This window comes from Vombatus ursinus, unplaced genomic scaffold (assembly GCF_900497805.2).
Source record: "Vombatus ursinus unplaced genomic scaffold, bare-nosed wombat genome assembly UNPS02015404.1, whole genome shotgun sequence".
Classification (NCBI taxonomy): domain Eukaryota; kingdom Metazoa; phylum Chordata; class Mammalia; order Diprotodontia; family Vombatidae; genus Vombatus; species Vombatus ursinus.
The window spans coordinates 2,025,439-2,043,267 of record NW_020955182.1 but is presented as its reverse complement, the minus strand read 5'-3'; the positions used below and the strand labels follow the sequence as shown (position 1 = coordinate 2,043,267).

General features: G+C 42.2%; 2 protein-coding genes across 4 annotated transcripts in view; both read right to left on the bottom strand.

The window, feature by feature from the left end:
• Positions 1–2,004, bottom strand: part of BBS4 (Bardet-Biedl syndrome 4) — a 79,497-nt gene extending 77,493 nt beyond the window's left edge. For all 3 annotated transcript variants that reach the window (XM_027847407.1, XM_027847403.1, XM_027847404.1), the window contains exon 1: positions 1,935–2,004. In XM_027847407.1, coding sequence (XP_027703208.1) covers positions 1,935–1,958 — 24 coding nt within the window. In that variant the 5' untranslated portion in view covers positions 1,959–2,004. The remainder of the gene's footprint in view (positions 1–1,934) is intronic.
• Positions 2,005–14,353: 12,349 nt separating this feature from the next.
• ARIH1 (ariadne RBR E3 ubiquitin protein ligase 1) overlaps positions 14,354–17,829 on the bottom strand; it is an 82,139-nt gene continuing 78,663 nt past the window's right edge. Inside the window, exon 14 of the mRNA XM_027847392.1 lies at positions 14,354–17,509. Within this exon, the coding sequence (XP_027703193.1) occupies positions 17,425–17,509 (85 nt within the window). The 3' untranslated portion in view covers positions 14,354–17,424. The remainder of the gene's footprint in view (positions 17,510–17,829) is intronic.

Genomic DNA, 17,829 nt, shown 5'->3' with positions numbered 1-17,829 from the left:
GCTGAACTTAATGGTCTCTATAATCCCTTCCAGTCCTAAATCTATGATCCTATCATACCATAAAAAGCTTCAGGGAGGGGGCTGGGCTCATGAAAATAACCTTCCCAAAGGTAATCTAACCTGCTTGCCACTTCCTATTTAATTCTGGGCCCAGGTCCCTGACCATTTGCACTGTCTAAGACAGATGAGATGTTGTTCGTCCAACTGAAAATCATAGTATAGACAAGAAATAATCTTCATCCACTTATGTTTTTCTTGTGTAAACTCTTTTGAGTGAAAGGGCCAGTGTTACTCATTTAAACTTGGGTATGATATTTGAAGTCTTCATTCCAGTCTTCAAAGTACTCGATAAAGAAAGGTTTACTTTATACTTGATGTATAATTTTTCTTTACTCCACAGTTGATGTGTATGTTTGAATTACAGTGGCTTTGAATTCAATAACTAGTAGGCAACACTTGTTCCATTTTTTAAATAAAAAGCACATTCATATTTTGAAGAATCTCTACTGAGATTCTGTAAGAGAACAGGTAGCCAGCAGACATTTAATAAACATGTTGAGAACAAAACCAAACAAATACCTATGATCTTACGATTTGAAAAGTATACTGATTGATTGATGGAGCTTTCATTTTGAAAGGATGCAAATATATTTTAAGGCAATGATTTTGATACTATTTTTTCCATGCCAGAAAATTGATTATTTTATTCATCAAATCTAAGTGAAATAGATAAAAATGAACTTATTAACTCATTCACAAGTGAATTATGTTCAACTAAAGCACAATACATACATAACACTGTAGCTGAAGAATGTTTCTACATACAACACAGTATTCACCATTATCAAAAAGTTAAGTCGTTAAATTTAATATCTAAGGCATTTAAGTTATACTTAATCAAGCTAACAAGCTTATATATTTGAGACTGCATAAAAATGGTTCACTCCTGGCCTTAAAATTCATCCCAGTTGGAAAAGGAGATGAGGTTGAAGCAGATGACAGCCAGGTTATAACCAATTCCTTTCATAGCCTAAGCTTTGGTCCTGGTATTCAGTATGGAAATAATAGCCAGAAAATAAAAACTCCAGCTCTATGTACTTGGCCTTCTGTGGTCAAGGTCCTAAGTTTTCCTAAAAGAATTCAGGGATTTATTTTCTGGCACACTAGATGATGAAAATATATCAAAGTACTGAGCAATGAAAGGGACAAGGTTCAGGGACCGTTCCTACTCATCTCCACCCTGATGGCCCCAAAACAACAAAAGCCCAGGAGGAGAACGTCTCAGGGATGCTGGTAAAACACTTGGGTTTGAATCCTGTCTCTGACACTTACAAACTCTATGCTGACCACTGACTTAACTGCCATGTGCCTCAATTTCCTCATCTGTAAACTGGAGACAGCATCTGTGGTTGGTTATAGAAGAGGAAACTGAGGCACACGTTGGTTAAGTGACTCCTCCCTAAAAATGCCCACCAAAGGGTCTCTTTCTCCACGGGCTGCTCTCCTCGCCCCGGCCTCTCACTCCTTCCCCGGGACCCAGGCTGCTGCTCTGCAGGGGCGCGAGCACTAATTATGCCCCTGCTGTATGCAGGCGCTGGGCTAAGCGAGGAACCCTCCTCCCCCACCCCCGCCTCCGCTTTCAAGGCCCCGCGGAGCGCTCCCGGACCCAGGGCGGGGCTGAAGGAGGACCCCAGGCGGGGCGGGGAGCCTCCTTTCCTGAGAAAGAGGAGAAGGGAGACCCTTCCCGCCGAGGGTAGCAGCCCAGGCCGGTCCTGCCTTTGCCTCCTACAGAGAAAAGCTTGGAGATCTGTCTGGGATCCCGCTGGAGGAGGGGAGAAAGGCCACGCCCACGCTCCCTTCCCGCACCAGGGCTGGGACTGGGGGAGTGGGGGGGGGAAGTCCGTCCCGGCCCCTCTAACCCCGAGCTCTCTCACCGTCGGCGCCTTCTCCTCTGCCATCTTGGCCCCTCCCCCGGAGCAGCCGGAAAAGCCTCGTTTCCAAGGCGACCAGTGAACCCGGAAGCTCTTCCTGACCTTTGGAAAGGAAAAGAGCAAGGGAAGTGGACCATAGAGAAAGCGGACATTTGGCTAGAAGGGACTTATTTTGCCGCGTGGAAGCTCTATCGCCGTCTAGCGGCTCTGGGGGACCTACCTGGTGTCTGGCTCGAAAGGCAAAGCTAGAAGAAAGTAGCATCAGCTGATGGGCTGTTGGCAGGTGGTTAGCAACTGGGTAGTACAGAGGGAGATACACTCACATGTATAAATGTATATTATACATGTATATACATGTGTTTATGTATATACAGAGAGGTGGATATGTGGGTGCTGTAAATGTAAATTCAATATGGATACAAAGTAACTTTTTTATATGGAAGCCTTAAGAAATGGGGCAATTAAGAAAGGTTTTGTGTAGAGATGGCCACTGGGTTGTGCTTTGAAGGAAGCTGGAGATTAAAGGTCGGCCAAGTGTAGGCACCAACCTGTACAAAGGTGTGCAGAGTGAGGTGAAAATGTCCTGAACAGATGGTAGCAAATAGGCCAGTTTGGATGGAGTTCACGGGTAGGTGAGGGGTGATAACGTGGAATTAGACTGGAAAAGGAGGTAGGAATCAAGATTGGGAAGGGCTTTAATGATAGAGAAAAGGGTTTGTATTTGATCCTAGAGGCAAGAGAGAACCACTGAAGTGTCTTGAATAGGAAAAGTCTTTCCATGAAAAGGTTTCAGGCACCCGCCTGGTGGAGTACTGTATCTGTTGTCTCTGGCTAAGTAGGGAGAGACTCATCACTAGCATGTTGGCTGATTAGTGATGAGATCTTGGACCATGGCAATCCATGAAACAAAAATAGAGATTTGCTTTCAGTCCAGTGAGGCCCCTTTCAGTAATGGTGGTAGAATGATGGAATCCATGGAGGAGAACAATCTCCCTTGTAATTGCTTGACTTATGCTTGAATGTATTATTTGAATTATTGGGAAAATGTGCTTGAGACTCTCTTAGCGCTGAATCTATGCCTGTTGAAGCCAGGAGCTGGACCCCTTTTCTGGAAGAGGGACTGTATGGGTCATAGGTAACATCTTTCTACACCCTAGATTTCCATTCCTTACAAACCTCCCTCCCCAATCTCATTTCCATGCCTCTCAACTGAGAGTGTTCACCTCCTATTTTACTGAGAATCTGGACACTAACTTGACCCCTTCCTTCATGTCTCAAAATTAATTTGTGATTTCACCCTTTTGTTTCAAAGAGGTGGTCCTCTGTCCTGCTAAGATCTGTAGTCGTCCAGTTGTGCCTGACTCTTTATGATCTGTTTTGGGATTTTCTTAACAAAGATACTGGAGTGGCTTGCCATTTCCTTCTCCAGCTCATTTTACAGATGAGGAAACTGAGGCAAGCAGTGTGAAGTGACTTGCCCAGGATCATACAGCTAGTATATTAGGCCAGATTTGAACTTGGGTCTTCCTGATTCCTGGCCTGGCACTCTATCCACTCTGCCACCAAACTGCCCCTATTAAGACTAACTTCCACTTATTTTCTTGACCTTATCTCCTCCACTTGGCCACAGAAATTTGTTCCATAGAGTCAAGATGGCGTTTACAGATCATCAAATTTAGTGCCCTCATTTTACCTACATGGAAACTAAGACCCAGAGGGAAGAAGTCACTTGCCCAAGGTCATGAAGTTAGTGTCAGATATGAGTCACGTTTTTTTTTTTTTTTTTACATCCAAGGCTCTTTGCTGAACTGCAGGTACGTTGATTTTTTGTCTTCTGCTTTTTATTTGTTTATTTAAAAAAATCTCTGGGACAGGACATTAAAGTAAACAAAGAAGGCATCAAAACTCTAGGTCTAACTTTATAACAGATCAGGAAGGATGCAGAGGAACTTTCTTCTTCCTCCCTACAAACATCCTGAGGCCTCTGCCATATTGACACCAATGCTACATTGGAATCTCCTTGAGGGCAGGGACTGAGTCTTCTACATCTTGGTGCCACTCACAACACCCAGCAAGTGCCTTAGGCATCAATAAGTATCTGATGAATACTTCTGCCCCATCTCCTCTCCTTTTCACTGACAAATTTCTCAGAGACTCCTCCATTTGCTCCTTTACCTCTCCTTATCGGTCTGGCTTCCTCCTACTCTCCCTTGCATGGAGACTGCCTTTTGAACACCAAGTTCAGGATCCCTCCCAGTACTCATTCTTGACATCTCAATAACATCTGACATCATTGACCACACCTTCCTTCTTAAAATGCTCTCTCCCCTCCGTCTTCCACAACATACAAGGCATTCCAAAAGTCCTAATGAGGCTGGCACAGTGGATAGAGCACTGATCCTGGAGCCAGGGAGACATGAGTTCAAATCTGGCCTCAGACACTTACTACTTTTGTGACCCTTGACAAATCCTTCAACCTCTGTTTGCTTCAGTTTCCAACTGTAAAATGGGGACAAAAGTAGCATCTACTTCAGAGAGTTGTTGTGAGGATCAAATAAGATAGTAATTGTAAAGTACTTAGTCCAGTGTCTGGCACATGGTAGAGTTATAAAAATGATTGTCTTGCCTTCCTTCCTTTCCTTTCCCCTTTTAAGTTATCAAGAAGCCATTAAAACTTAGAACTGCACTAAAACTTCTTGTCTGGGTTCCCTCTATTTTTCTCTGTGCTCCTTCTCAGACTACTTTGAGAGATCTTCTTCAGCCTTTTACATGCTAAATCCTGGGAATAGCTCTCATATTTTCTGTTCTCTGCATTCTTCCCTCTCTATAGTCCTTCCCACAGTGATCTCATTCACTCCTGTTGCTTTAATTTTGACCTCTATGTTCTTAGGTCAATACTACATCCCTCCACCCACCAATCCTGAACTGACTTCTGAGTTCCTCACTCATTTCTAACTTTCTGCTGGACAGCTCCACTGGGATGTCCCAAGCCAACCTCATCCATCATCTCTTTCTCCAAACCATCTCCACCTCTTTATCTTTCCTGTTCTCATCCTCATGATCATACAGGCTTGAAACCTCAGCCAGAGTCTTCATTATAGGATGTTAGATTGAAGAGATAATCTAGTACAATCCTCTTTTTATAGATGTTGAAAGGGTGAAGTGATTTACTGAGAGCACAAAGACTTAAAAACACCAGTCCTTTGGGTACAGATCAATACCATCTCACAAAGAAAACTTTATGGCAGATATATCACTGGTTTGACATGAACAGCAGGCCCACATCCCAGGAGCATTGGAGCTTCAGGTGGGAAAGCTTTGGACTTTTAATTTTTATCCCCATCATGTCCCTGCTGGGCCCAGGAAAGGCAAATCCAAGAGTGTATGTTCTAGTTGCTGCTAATATACATATACATTCCCTGGCATTCCTAAATAAGTTGGTTCTAGGCCTAAAGCTCCTTGCTGGGAGTAGATCTTGTTCTCTATTAAGTAACAAATGCGTATTTTTTTTTTTAAGCAAAAGAAATGGATTTATAAACTTAACCCATTACAAGCCATCTGAATTATGCACTAAATTCAGAAAGAGAACCATGACTTCAAATGCGTATTTCTTAAGAAGCCTGAAAAATATCAAGAACCCACCCCCAACTCGTAATCTCATTGTCTGTGTTCTCATATTCTCTCTCTCCACTGTTTTCATTCTCTCCTTCCCTCCCTTTCTCTCTCTCTGGCAGCAACCATTACCTGCCACATCTGCAGTTCCCTCCTGAGAGAACTTCTAAATGGGCAGACTAGGAGGTATGAGTGATCGTGGATTCTCATGCTAAAAAAGCACACCGATTAATTTAATAGTATTTCTTACAAACGTCTGGGGTCAACCCTGTTCTTATGTGTCCTAGTGTATCTTTGCAGCATGAGGGTGCAATGAGAACTGTGCGGGAGAAAGACCATTTCCTAGAGCAGAGCTAGGAACTCTAACACCAAGCTCTTTCTCTGGGGGAATAAAAGGGAGCCATTTCATAACTACATTTCCAAGAGCAGACTTTTATGAATATGGGCCATATTTTATAAAACTGTCCTATAGACACGAGCTGATGTTAGCTTGGGAATGAAAATCTGGCAAGTTCTTCAAGGAGACAAATTTCTGTAATTAACCCACACAATGGTGAGACACAGTCAGATGTCAGTGTTCGACTTGTACTGTTCAAGTGAGAAAGATTTCTGAGTTTTCAGTTAACACAGTAACTCTGGGGCTGGATCAATTAATCAATAAGAGGAGGAAGGGAAAAGAAGGAAAGGAAAGGGAGGGAAAGGCAGAGAAGGGCCAGCACAGGGCTCCAGAGTACACCCAGATTAGGATGAGTTAGCAAAGGAGACAGAAGGAACAGGACAAGTAGGAGGAAATCCTGGAGACAGAGTGTGAGGAAAATCTAGAGAAAAGAGAACTCTAGGAAGAGTGGGTCATCACCAATGTTAAATGATGTAGAGAGGTCAATAGGAATGACAACTGAGAAAAGACCATCAGATTTGGCTATTAGGAATTGTTTATTGAAGAGGGCAGCTTCAGTTCCAGTGTGGTTGGCATCACATTGCAAAGGGGAAATCAGTGGAAGTGAAATGAAAATAGCCTATTTTTTCTAGGAGTTTGGCTAAGAAAGACATAGAATGATAGTGTGAGAGGATGATAGGATCTAGTAAAATTTAAATATTTATAGTATAGGGGAGACATGGCATGTTTGAAGGTAGTAATGAAATTAGTAAATAGGAGAGATTCAGGGTTGGAGAAAAGTGCTTAAGGAACAGTCTGCTGAAAAAGATAATAAAAAAGGGTTGACCTTGGTAAGAAGTGGGGGGATATGAGAGACTGAAGAAATAGGAAGAGAGAACAAGGGGATAATATCAAGGAGTTTTGAGATGAAGAGAAAAGGGAGATCACAGTAGCGGATAAGAATTCACTTGAGCCAGTCATTTTGGGAGACCTGGCAGAAAAATTTCAAAGCTCAGAAATGCTTGAAGGTGTTACCTAAAAAAGGATAGATTACACTTTCCATTTACTTAGGAAGAAAATAACCAGCAAGTGTAATTCTTTATGACATTTTAATTAAAGCACTTCCTTCTACCCCCCTCCAGGTGAAAGTCAGTTCAGCATTTATAATTAAGGATTCTTCTTATCACCAAATTATATTACCAAAGCAGATCACTTAAGAAAGGGCTGTTTTGGATTTTCTATGTTCAAAGTGTTTCAGCAGCTTTTCAGATTTTTTTCTTTAAGAAAGTTCAAGTTTGTTTTCCGTGTCCCACACCACGCTTCTTTACTTCTGACACTCATATATTTTCTCCCATTCATTTCATACCACAGCTGTATGACTACTTGTTGGGCAAGTTGTAGTGTGTGGGTATTATTTTAGGGATGTTCTGGGCCAGATGGTCATAGAGGTTCCTTCCAATTAAGATTTTGTGATTCTAGGAACTTCCCCACTGCCTCAGCACTCCTCCCTACCCCCCACACCCCACAGTCACCTCACCCTTCCAGCTCCCACCAGCAGCATCTTTCAAATCCCTGAGAGTCCTGGCAACTTTTAGGGAAACACCACATTAAGGTAAATGGGTTGGGGAATGGCTAAACACATTGTGAATTGAAGGCCAAAATGATACACCAATAACCCCACGATTGTGAAAGAAGAAGGCCAAAGCAAGTTGATTAAGCCTTCTGTGAAAGATTTAGGGAAAACCACGGACAAAAGTTGCGTAGAATGAGAAAGGACGGTGAAACCTCACTTTAGCTGCTCCCCGATTTCACTGTGCCTTGGTGACAAGAAGGGGCGTCTTATTATCAGAGACTGGAGGAAAGGAAGTATGTATTGAAAAATCAATGTAATTTAATATTACTGTGCTATAAGAGGTGTCAACCATATGGCCCACACCACTCCCAAGTGCAATCCAAAACAGATTAAAATATGATTTTAAATAATTTTTAAAAACACAACATACTAAATTTCAAAACTAAGTCAATGTGGCCCACAAGGATTTTTATGTATGGCTTAGTGAAGCCGCTTCTTATTGAATTGGATTATCACAGCTATAAAGAATAACGAACATGATGAAAAGAGAGAAGTATGGAAAGATGTGAATTGATTCAAGGTGAAGTAAGTAGAACCAGACAACTATACACAATGACAACACAGAGAACAAGGATTGACACTGCTACAAAATTATAACGAATAAGTTTGGCTCCAAAGAAAAAATTTGAGATGATACCTTCCCTTGCTTCTTTGAAGAGATGATGGGTATGGAATGTTGCATAAAATGCAATGAATACATCGAATAGACGCACTGGGCCTTGAGTTAAGAAGCCTTAAGTTCAAATTTGGCCTCTTTCTTGCTGCGTGGCCCTGGGCAAGCCACTTAACCTATAAAATGGGGAAATTAATAGCACTTACCTCCCCAGGTTGTTGTGAGGGTCAAGATATTCACAAAGCAATCAGCACAGTACCAGGCACACAGTAGGTGATTAGTAAATGCTTATTTACTAAATCCTTATGTGGGTGCTTTCCCTCTCCACCAATGCAATTCTTGTCCATGTTTTCCCTTAAATCTTTCATGGACATTCTAACATGCTTGTTTCCCCCTAAAACTTTCATAGATGTTTTAGCTCACATGCTTTTGACCTTTCTCTTCTTTCACTATTTCAGGGCTACTCATGGATTATCCGGACTGTCCATCTCTCATTTTCACTACAAGACTAGCATATCTCTTTTTCTAGTCATGCCTATTATCTCAGTAACGTTCAGGTTGTGACACTGGTATGTTATTGTGCATCTTTTACATCAATGTGCTTGGACCAGAACTGGGCCCTAGAATTCTGCAGGCAAAGGGCTACTAATGGCTGAATTTCCTTTGGGAAATTGCTGTGTCTTCAGTAATTTCAAGTTGCCCACCACTGCAAAAGCTCATTGTGTCATATGGCAAAATTCTGATGTGAACGAACTGCAAATCACAGTGCCTCAGGACTTTAAAACAAAAATCACAAATAATGAATGGAAAGCTACCTAATGACAGCTTGAGCACGTGAAGTAATGTAAAATGATATTCTTGAAGTTGTTGTGAATGGTCTTTCATTAAGTACTTTAAAAATTTTCTGCCTCAGGGTAACTTTCCAACTTTTCGGATACTTGCTGACTGCTCCAGGTCTGTCTCAATATCATCTTTAGATTCTCAGCCATTAAAGTGTGAGATCCATCTCACTGAAGTGCAATGTGGGTCACTGATAATAAACCAAAACCGTTTTCTGGAACCAAATTTCAAATTTTTCATTGAGCAAAGTCGGAATGTCCAGTACTATCTTGATTGTAAATTACTTTTCATCCAATTTTGTAGAATTCTTAATAAATGAGAATGTAACACAACAGAAGAAAGTTACTTAAGGGACTAGGATAAAGATGAAACATTTCCTTAATCTATGTACAGAAAACTAATTAATGTCCACGTTTTTAAGCAAGTCCTTTGGTAATCATCAGGGCCACCACCTTGGCACGTACAAATCTCTCCAAAAATCCATCCCTGGAGAATTGATGGGGAAGGAAATCAGTTTTCATTCTAATACCAACAGCTTCCAGAGTAAGGCAGTTTCCTAAAGCAGGTGATACGCCGGTACAGGATTTCTCTCTTATCCACGAACTCCTGAACACCATCAAAATATCTTCCTCAGTCCTAAGGCCAAATGTGGACTCTCTCAAGGACCCCTTCAGTGGTGATTTACTGACCTCTGCCAGTATTATTATTGCAAAGGTTTATGTTGCTTTAGGGATGTTCAGAACCTCACACTAGGAACTTGAACTTGGAATTCTTTTTTTCAGTGAATACATCCTTCATTGTCTTCCAGTTGGAATTATAATGGTATTTCTTTCCCCCAGGTTTCAAGCTGACAAAGCCTTAACTAGTGCTAGGCACCAGATAATACACAAATATTTTAATGTCATTAGATTATCCTAATTCATTTAGAGGTCCATAAACACTTGTGTGAAGCAGTCCTTGGGATTTTCATTGGCTGTCTTTTGGCACACCTTCCTTATTCTTGAGCAGTAGTTCCCAACTTGTGGCCCATGGAAATATCAAGCAAAATTCCCTTGGTAGACCTCCTAATAAACAAAATGGCTCACATTTAATAAAACACAATTTTATTTAAAAGGGTTATTGAATTCACAAGAGGCAATATACCACAACTTGGGTTCAAGTCTCACCTCTGACACATCATGACTTATGTACTTATGTGATGCTGGATAAATCACTTAACTTCTCAGTGCTCTAGGTAACTAAAAGGTGCTGACTTTGCATTGTTGGTAAATAGTTTCCTCTTCTGGGAATTCCCCAGATTGATGAAATCACAAGTCTCACATTCCTATCCTTCTCACTGAATTCATAATAGCTCGTCATAAATATTCTCAAACACTGATACTAATAGTGCAACAGCAACCCACGTAGGGGGTCCATAAGATTGTGACATGAAAAAGGAGTCCTCAAAGTCAAAAAGGTTGGGAACTACTATCTTAGAAACATAAATGAACAAAGGAGCCACCTAAAATAAGAGCCATAATATCCGTCCAGTAGCCCTGGCAGGAAGGAGAAGCTAGTGTTAGGAAGCTAACATAAGTTTCTCCTTTCCCTTTGGAATGTGGTTTGATGTTCGTTGGAATCCTAATGAAATGACCAGACTGGTGTCATGAAGAATATCCTTCTGAATGGAAGGGTCCTCTGGAGAAAGAAGAATCTAATACAATCATCCAAATCAACACAAAAAGTCAAACCTCAAAATGAAAGGGAAAAATATTAAGCACGTTGCCAAATGTCCCCACCACACCAGACTCATAATGTCGCTTTTGTAGCCCCAAGCGGTTACAACTCACAGGTCTTACAAACCAGAAAGTCGTGGCGGGGTGGGGCTGGGGGGGAAGGAAGGGGTCGGCAATAGATGGGCAGCGAATGTTGCCAAGGCCTCATCACCTGAAGTTTGGCCAACAGGTTTTAACTGCTTGGCCTCAGTTAATAGCCCAAACCATTTACTGACGTACAGCAGGGTTGGAATCTGTGTTGACAGATAAAAGTATCCACACCAAAGAAATCAGAGATCTTTTTAAGTTTCACAACTCAAGGATTCAACTATTGAAATCAAACACTAGAGTTTACGAATCAGAATGCCCATTTTTTGAAAAAGAGAGGTGAATAACTTTTTTTTACTCCATATTGGGCTACCTATTAAACAGGTACCTTATAGCTACCCCTCCATTGACCACTTAAAAAAAAATCTTACTTGGGAAAAGCCAGATTGAAGTGAGCTTGTAATCACAGCAAGCCTTCCGGGGAGTAAACCACTGTGTTATCACATTTGCAGAAACCATTCCAAGATGCTAAAATGGAAATGCAAGCTCTGTAAGAAGCTTTCTGCCTAGTAGCATTTGGGTCATCCTACTGTCTCTGAATCTCCAGAGGCATGTCAATCCTTTGTCTTTGTAGACACTCAACTCACCCTAAGAAGCAGTGCCTGACTCTTAGTATTCAAAGCATGCAAGGCAGGTGACCTGAAATTTTAAAATGAAGACCAAAACCGAGCTCACATACACCAGCTTCTGTTATTGTTGCATATTCATCCTTCCACTAAAGATTTATGTGTCCTCTAGGCCTAAGTATTTCCCTTCTCCCCCTCCCAATTTTCTGTTGTTCCCAGTGGATGGAGAGTTCTGTTGAAACAAAAGGACAGGTCAGCTCGTCTACTTCTAGTCTTGACTCTCGCTCTAAACTGTTGCTGGCTGATTTATCCACGATAATCAAATGGACATATGTTGGTCTGAAAACAGACAAAATGTTAGCCTGTGGAAGCACTGAATTACAAACCCTAATAAAGTGCCATATGCATAGGAGTTGTCTTACAAAAAATCCATCTCACAGCATGAGTATCAACTTTGTGATAGGTTTGTGACTTAGGTGGGGTCACTGATAGTTTCAAACTCGTCTATCTTTTAATGGCAAGACAAGTGGTTTCTATTTCATCACAATGATACAAAACCTAAGCAAGGGCCTGGTTTTCTTCTGCAACTGGCTATCCCACCATATAATATCACCGTCTGAAGAATTTAAAAGTTGCAAGTCACTGATAAATCAAGATCTCCCCCAAATCTCACCCCCAGTGGACAAGAAGAGATGACAATGTGTTACCAGTGGACAACTTGGCAGGAAAGGCTTAAAAGTTATCAGGGAAAAATTATGTCCAGAAAACAGGAGGTAGATAATCCTTTGGTACTACCCACAGAATGTCATTAAGTCTAAAAGCAGGCATCAGCATTGGGTGCATCTCCTGTGGAGGATTTATTGGAGAATACACATAGAATAAAGTAGAGATGGGCTGTAATGGGCACTGCTGGAGGAGGTCCCCAAAGGGAGATCACTGATCCTATATGGTTGGAAGAAATGCCCCCTTCTCACCTTTCCCTTAGAACTCTTAGCTTCTTTTCAAGGCTTAGCTCAGATTCCACCTACTACTGGAGAGCCTTCTCCAATGATCCTATTAACTGTCAAATCTTCCTTCTCAATGATTTCATACTTATCTAAGATGTCTACATGTCCTACCCCCTGGGATAATCTAAGTTTCTTGTACATGGTTAAGAACTTAATTGCTGAATATGTTAACATCTGAAGATTGCCACAGAAGCAATTCTATCCCCACCACTGCTGCTTAGTGAAAGCGGAAACATCTGAAACCAAAAACAAGCTAAGTTCAAACCAACAAAAAGTAAACAAGTCTCATTTGTTCTGCTCATTCACACGAGGAAATCACGGGCCTCAAAATGCTTCATAATTTCCAGACACCATTTATTTCTGGGGTTGTCATACCTTTGTTCACGAACAAAGTGTTGTGCTTTCCCCACTAAGTGGGGAACTGATGTGACAGCTGAAGGAAGAGTGGTATGACCCTGGGCAAGTCACCTGATCTCTTCATGTGCTCAGTTACTACTGAGGAGTCACTGATAGACCAGCGACTCGTGCACCTAAGCAGGGAGGGCCCCACAGGATATAAATCACAAAGGTCTAACAAAGATCACAGACCAGATCCTCTCCCAAAGGAAGTGAAAGACAACTTTAGGGATTCAGATTTCCCCTTTCATCTTCTCAAAGAGTCTCATCACTCCCTATTATGCGTCTGCTCATCATGCTGTCCCTTACCTTCTTCCTATAATGAGCTAGGCCTGAGGGAAACTAGAAGGAACTTCTAGGATCTGGTTAGATGCTCCTCATTTTACACATGGGGCAACTGAGGCAGAGAGGTTCAATAACTTGGCCAAGACAACAGAAAGAAGTGGGGGGCTAAATGTCACACTGCATTCCTAGAAGATCATCCAGTGAAAACCCTGACACTGAAATCACCAAATACCTGCCTATAGAAGGGTGTTATAAATTCTTCCATACTAGTCATTTATTTCAAGTCACAGATATCTCTTAAAAGTCCATCGCTTACAGATTAAAAATCTTTGGCCACAACGGCAATGGACCTGTATGCTCTCCATCTCTTATCATGTGTACAGCAGTATTTTCCACATCAGCAAGGCTTCCTCTTCAAAGTTGGTTTCCAAAAAGACAAAATGAAAAAAAAAAAGTACCAACAAGTAGCGTAGGGGAGACCTCAAGTGTTTTTGCCACCATTGCTAAATTAGCTCCAAGTCCCATTAACAACTGAAGGGAAGATCAAAGACAATAGACAATATTCCTAGTAGTTCAAATGTATTGGGAGATCACCTGTCCTCCCACACATGCTTTTTAAAGCACCAAGCTACCAAATGAAGGATATCACTTCCCTTGTGACATGAATCAAAACAGAAGAGCAATGAAGATATGAATTAGGGTTTTATGGGTGGTCCAGACTAGTGCTGTCAAACTCAAAAACAGAAAGAGGGCCTGCTAATTCGTACCCAAGGATCCCTGCCTGGGTCTGTATGTTTGACATCTCTGGTCTTGTCTGTCCCGGGTGGGGGAGGTAGGGGTGGGGAGAGAAAGAGAGAATTTGTGTGTGTGTGATCAAACAGGCTATCTGTATGTAGTGTTGAGGAGTCGATGAAAATTACTCTTATGAGGCAACTTTTGGAATTCTCTCTACTGTTAAGAAATAGTAACAATTTATATTCAATGTTGTGACTGAATTCCCAAGATGTGGTAAAAAGGGAAGGTCTACCAATTTCTCTTAAGGCTTCAATAGTGGGATTCTTTGTAAAGGGTGGCGGGAGACAGGCCTGCTTCATTCACAATTCAATTCCGAAGGTAGACCTAACTCTTGACTTCTTACAAAGTCAGAACAGTGACTAAGGCACACAATATGAGAGGCCCCTTTGGGCCACCAATATTTTACTATTAAAACAAAACATAAATAACTAATGGAATAACAAAATAAAAGTTTATTTTATTAGAATTAGGAATGTTCTTTCCCTCTGGGCAACCTGAACAGTCCAGTTACAATGAAAATCTAAGAACATTAATTTCCACAGCACAAGGTGCTCTATGCACAAAATTACAGGGTTAGGAGCATTTAATCAATCCACCAATCTGATTGTCTTACCATCCCCCCACCCCCAAGTGCTCTATAATGGGCTTATTTTTTTTTTTTTTAGTTAAAAGGACCTCAGTTACATCTAGTGGGACTGAAGTCCCTTATCTTCTCTTTGTATTAATTTCCATTCCTAATAGTGGTTGAACTACATTTAACACTACAGATTCAACCGTTTTGAAAATCAAAAGCCAGTCTTGGATCTGCATATACACATATATACAATATGCATGTATGTATACACATACACACAACCTGGGTTGTAAAAATTTACACAGAACTGGGGGTCTGCCACTGAACATTTTTGCTTTATATCCTGAGCTCCTGGTTGGGATTTCACTGAAATCTCATCTACTGCTCAGTGCACTGCTCAACTGAAACATGCATTAAAAAAGAAAAAGAAAGAAAAAAGAAGAAAATTGACCCTGGTGTTGGATGTGAACTGAGCCCACTACTAATAAAGGCCTGTAGGTTGGTGAAATGGGGAAGCAGCTATAGGCACTAAAACCACCAAGAAAGTCATTAAATACAGAAAATTGTGTCAAATACGGTGACAGCTGTTAAGAATCAGGGACCAGAATAAAATGAACCACCTGATTCAGACTAACTATTGAATTCACCCACATGCAACATCTTTAGCCTCCAAGATGATACCAGAATATGTATCTCAAATGTAATTCTCTCTTGCTGTTGGGGGCTATTACAAAGCACATACTGTTTTTGGTTACTTGTTGCAAAGAAATGGATATAAGGGGAAAATTTTAAAAGCTCCAAACTAAAAACTGCAGAATTAACTGGGGGGGGGGGGGAACTCCAGCATTTAAAAATGATCCACATACATCTACGAAGCAACATTGGCTGCACCCTGAAAAGACCTCAGGAAATAGAATCTTTATTCAAGATTTAAATAAAAAGTTCCTCAACCCCACCCCTAAGTGAATCTTAGGAAGGCTGATCAGACTCTAAAGCCAAAGAACGAACTCTGGGAGAGCTCAGATCTGAAACCAGGGTAGCAAGAGAGGGATGGCTGAAGGGTGTACGAATGCGCTCTTGTAAGATGGCTTATTTCAGGAAGCAGCATAATGCAGTAATACAGTGGGAGGACCTCACACTCACAATGCTATCTGACTTTAGTTGGGCAATAAAGAGCACTTACACAGATTTTCCTAAGAGGAGCTGCAGACATTGTAAAAACCCATGTAGGCTAACAGGGAAGAGAACTTTGTCCCTAAAACATATTGTGGCAATCAATGGTCAGGGCAAAGTTGCCTCATGGAGGTTACAGGGAATGAATCACTCCTTGGGTATACAACATTTACAGGGAGAGAACAAGAGGTCCTTACAGCTCAAACTGATCTTGCCCACCAGGACCTCTATATTCATTTTTCATTCCAATTGGTAACAAGTTTAAGGAAGCCAGCCTAGTGAAAAACATCACCCCTGGAACTAACAAGTGTGTATGCATTGAACAGAATCAGGACAGCTCTAGGACAGAATCGCCCAGCATGGACGATGCAGACCCCCAGTATCCACCCTGTCCCTGCTGGCTCTGGGGCAAAGCTGACACCTTAGTTGGGGCTCTGCTCTCCAGGGCTGCTACCTTACAAAGGAATCCATAGCAACACATGTGGACAGTCTCACCACCTTTCCTTTCAAATTCAGTTTCTCATGAACTGAATTGGTGGTGGTTTTTTTTGGCTTGGGGGTTTAAAAAAGTCTTCAAGGCAAAGAACATTCTGTTTAATATTAGGGGAGAGAGAGTGGGTAGGAGGGTCTCTAGAAAGGTGAAGAGAGCCACAGCTAACATTTTAAAAGGCTCTGAAGCAGCATTAAAAAACAGAAGTCGTGAAGATGCTGAAGCGCTTTCTGTGGGGCTGGCCCTCGGCCAATCGATGAAGCTCCAGGCAAAGAACGCACAAGGCTGAACTGCCCGCCCATCAGAACCCCACTGAGAGCACGCACTCACTCCAACTGGACCCCACTGCGCTGCCCACTGACCTCAACTGTGCTGTATGGGGAGCCAGGATTCCAGGTGTGGCACCCACTGCCAGCAATGGCACACCCGAGATGGGCCAGGCTGTAGACATGAGAGGCCGCAGCAGCGGCGGAGGGGAACCAAACAGCTTTAAGTATAGCCAGGAAGGAGTGGAGAGACCAACACGCCGGCCCCCCACCCTGGAAAAGGAAGCAAACTGAAAGAAAATGCACAGCAAATAGACATAATCTTGAAGAATTTTAAAGAATAAATATTTTTGTAATTAAACATTATGCAAACACGTGCCACGCTTGCTTTGTCCATGCATATGCGCTATATACAATTTTGAAAAATACTGTGTTGTCCTCTGGGTTTAAAAGTCATGTACAAAGTTCCTTCCCTGCTGCTTGCTCCCCCCTCCCCCCACAGAGCTGGGTCAGCATTGGACATTTGGGCACTCAGGGGAGAGGAGGGAGAGGAGAGGGGAGAGCAGGGGGAGGGGGGGAACAGGGGACGGGGAGGAGAAGAGATCCCTCACCAAAGTACAACAAAGTGGCTGGTCTGGACATGAAAAGCAGTGTCAAGAAACTGTGTTTTAGGGTGAACTGTACTACACACAGGGAAAGAAAAGAAAGAGAAGAGAGAGGAGCCCGCTGGGAGGATGAAGCTACGTTACAAGTCAAAGTTGGAGGGCTTTTAGTGCATCTGTCACACTTGTTGGCGGCCTAGAATACTGTTGTACAATGGTTTATCTACCTTTTTTTATTACAATATAATTTACTTAAACTTTCCGTTAACAAAACAGAATTCCGGTACTACAGACCAGCGGTGTCAGAACAGGCTTAGTGCCTCCTTTTTTGTGTTTTTTGTTTTAATTGCATGAGCACTCTAGATGGTAAAGTTTTCAGAGTTCGTGGTAAGCAGGGCCCTTCTCAGTCCTCGATGTACTCCCACAGGTCTTTCTCGTAGCCTTCATGCACATGCTGTAATAAAACCCTTCGTCGACTCTCACAGTATCTGTGGGGGAAGGAGGGAAGAGATGATAGGCCAATGAGAGCGTCTGTATTGTTAATACACTTTGAAGAAAAGAGGAACGACAGATTCTTTCCGCACTGTGCCATTGTCAGCATCCTACCCAAAAACGCCCTCCCGTAAAGTCCTGCTCTGGGAAGGAGCACACCTGAGGAGAGCCCCGCCTCTCCAGGATCGTCCTCCCTACATCACGTTGCCCTCTGTCGGCCATCCCTCACCCTGTGCCCAGGTCTCTTTACTTCCTTGAAAACAAAACCTTCCCCGCCCCCTTCATTCCCAAAGACAACTCAACCCTCTGTGATCTG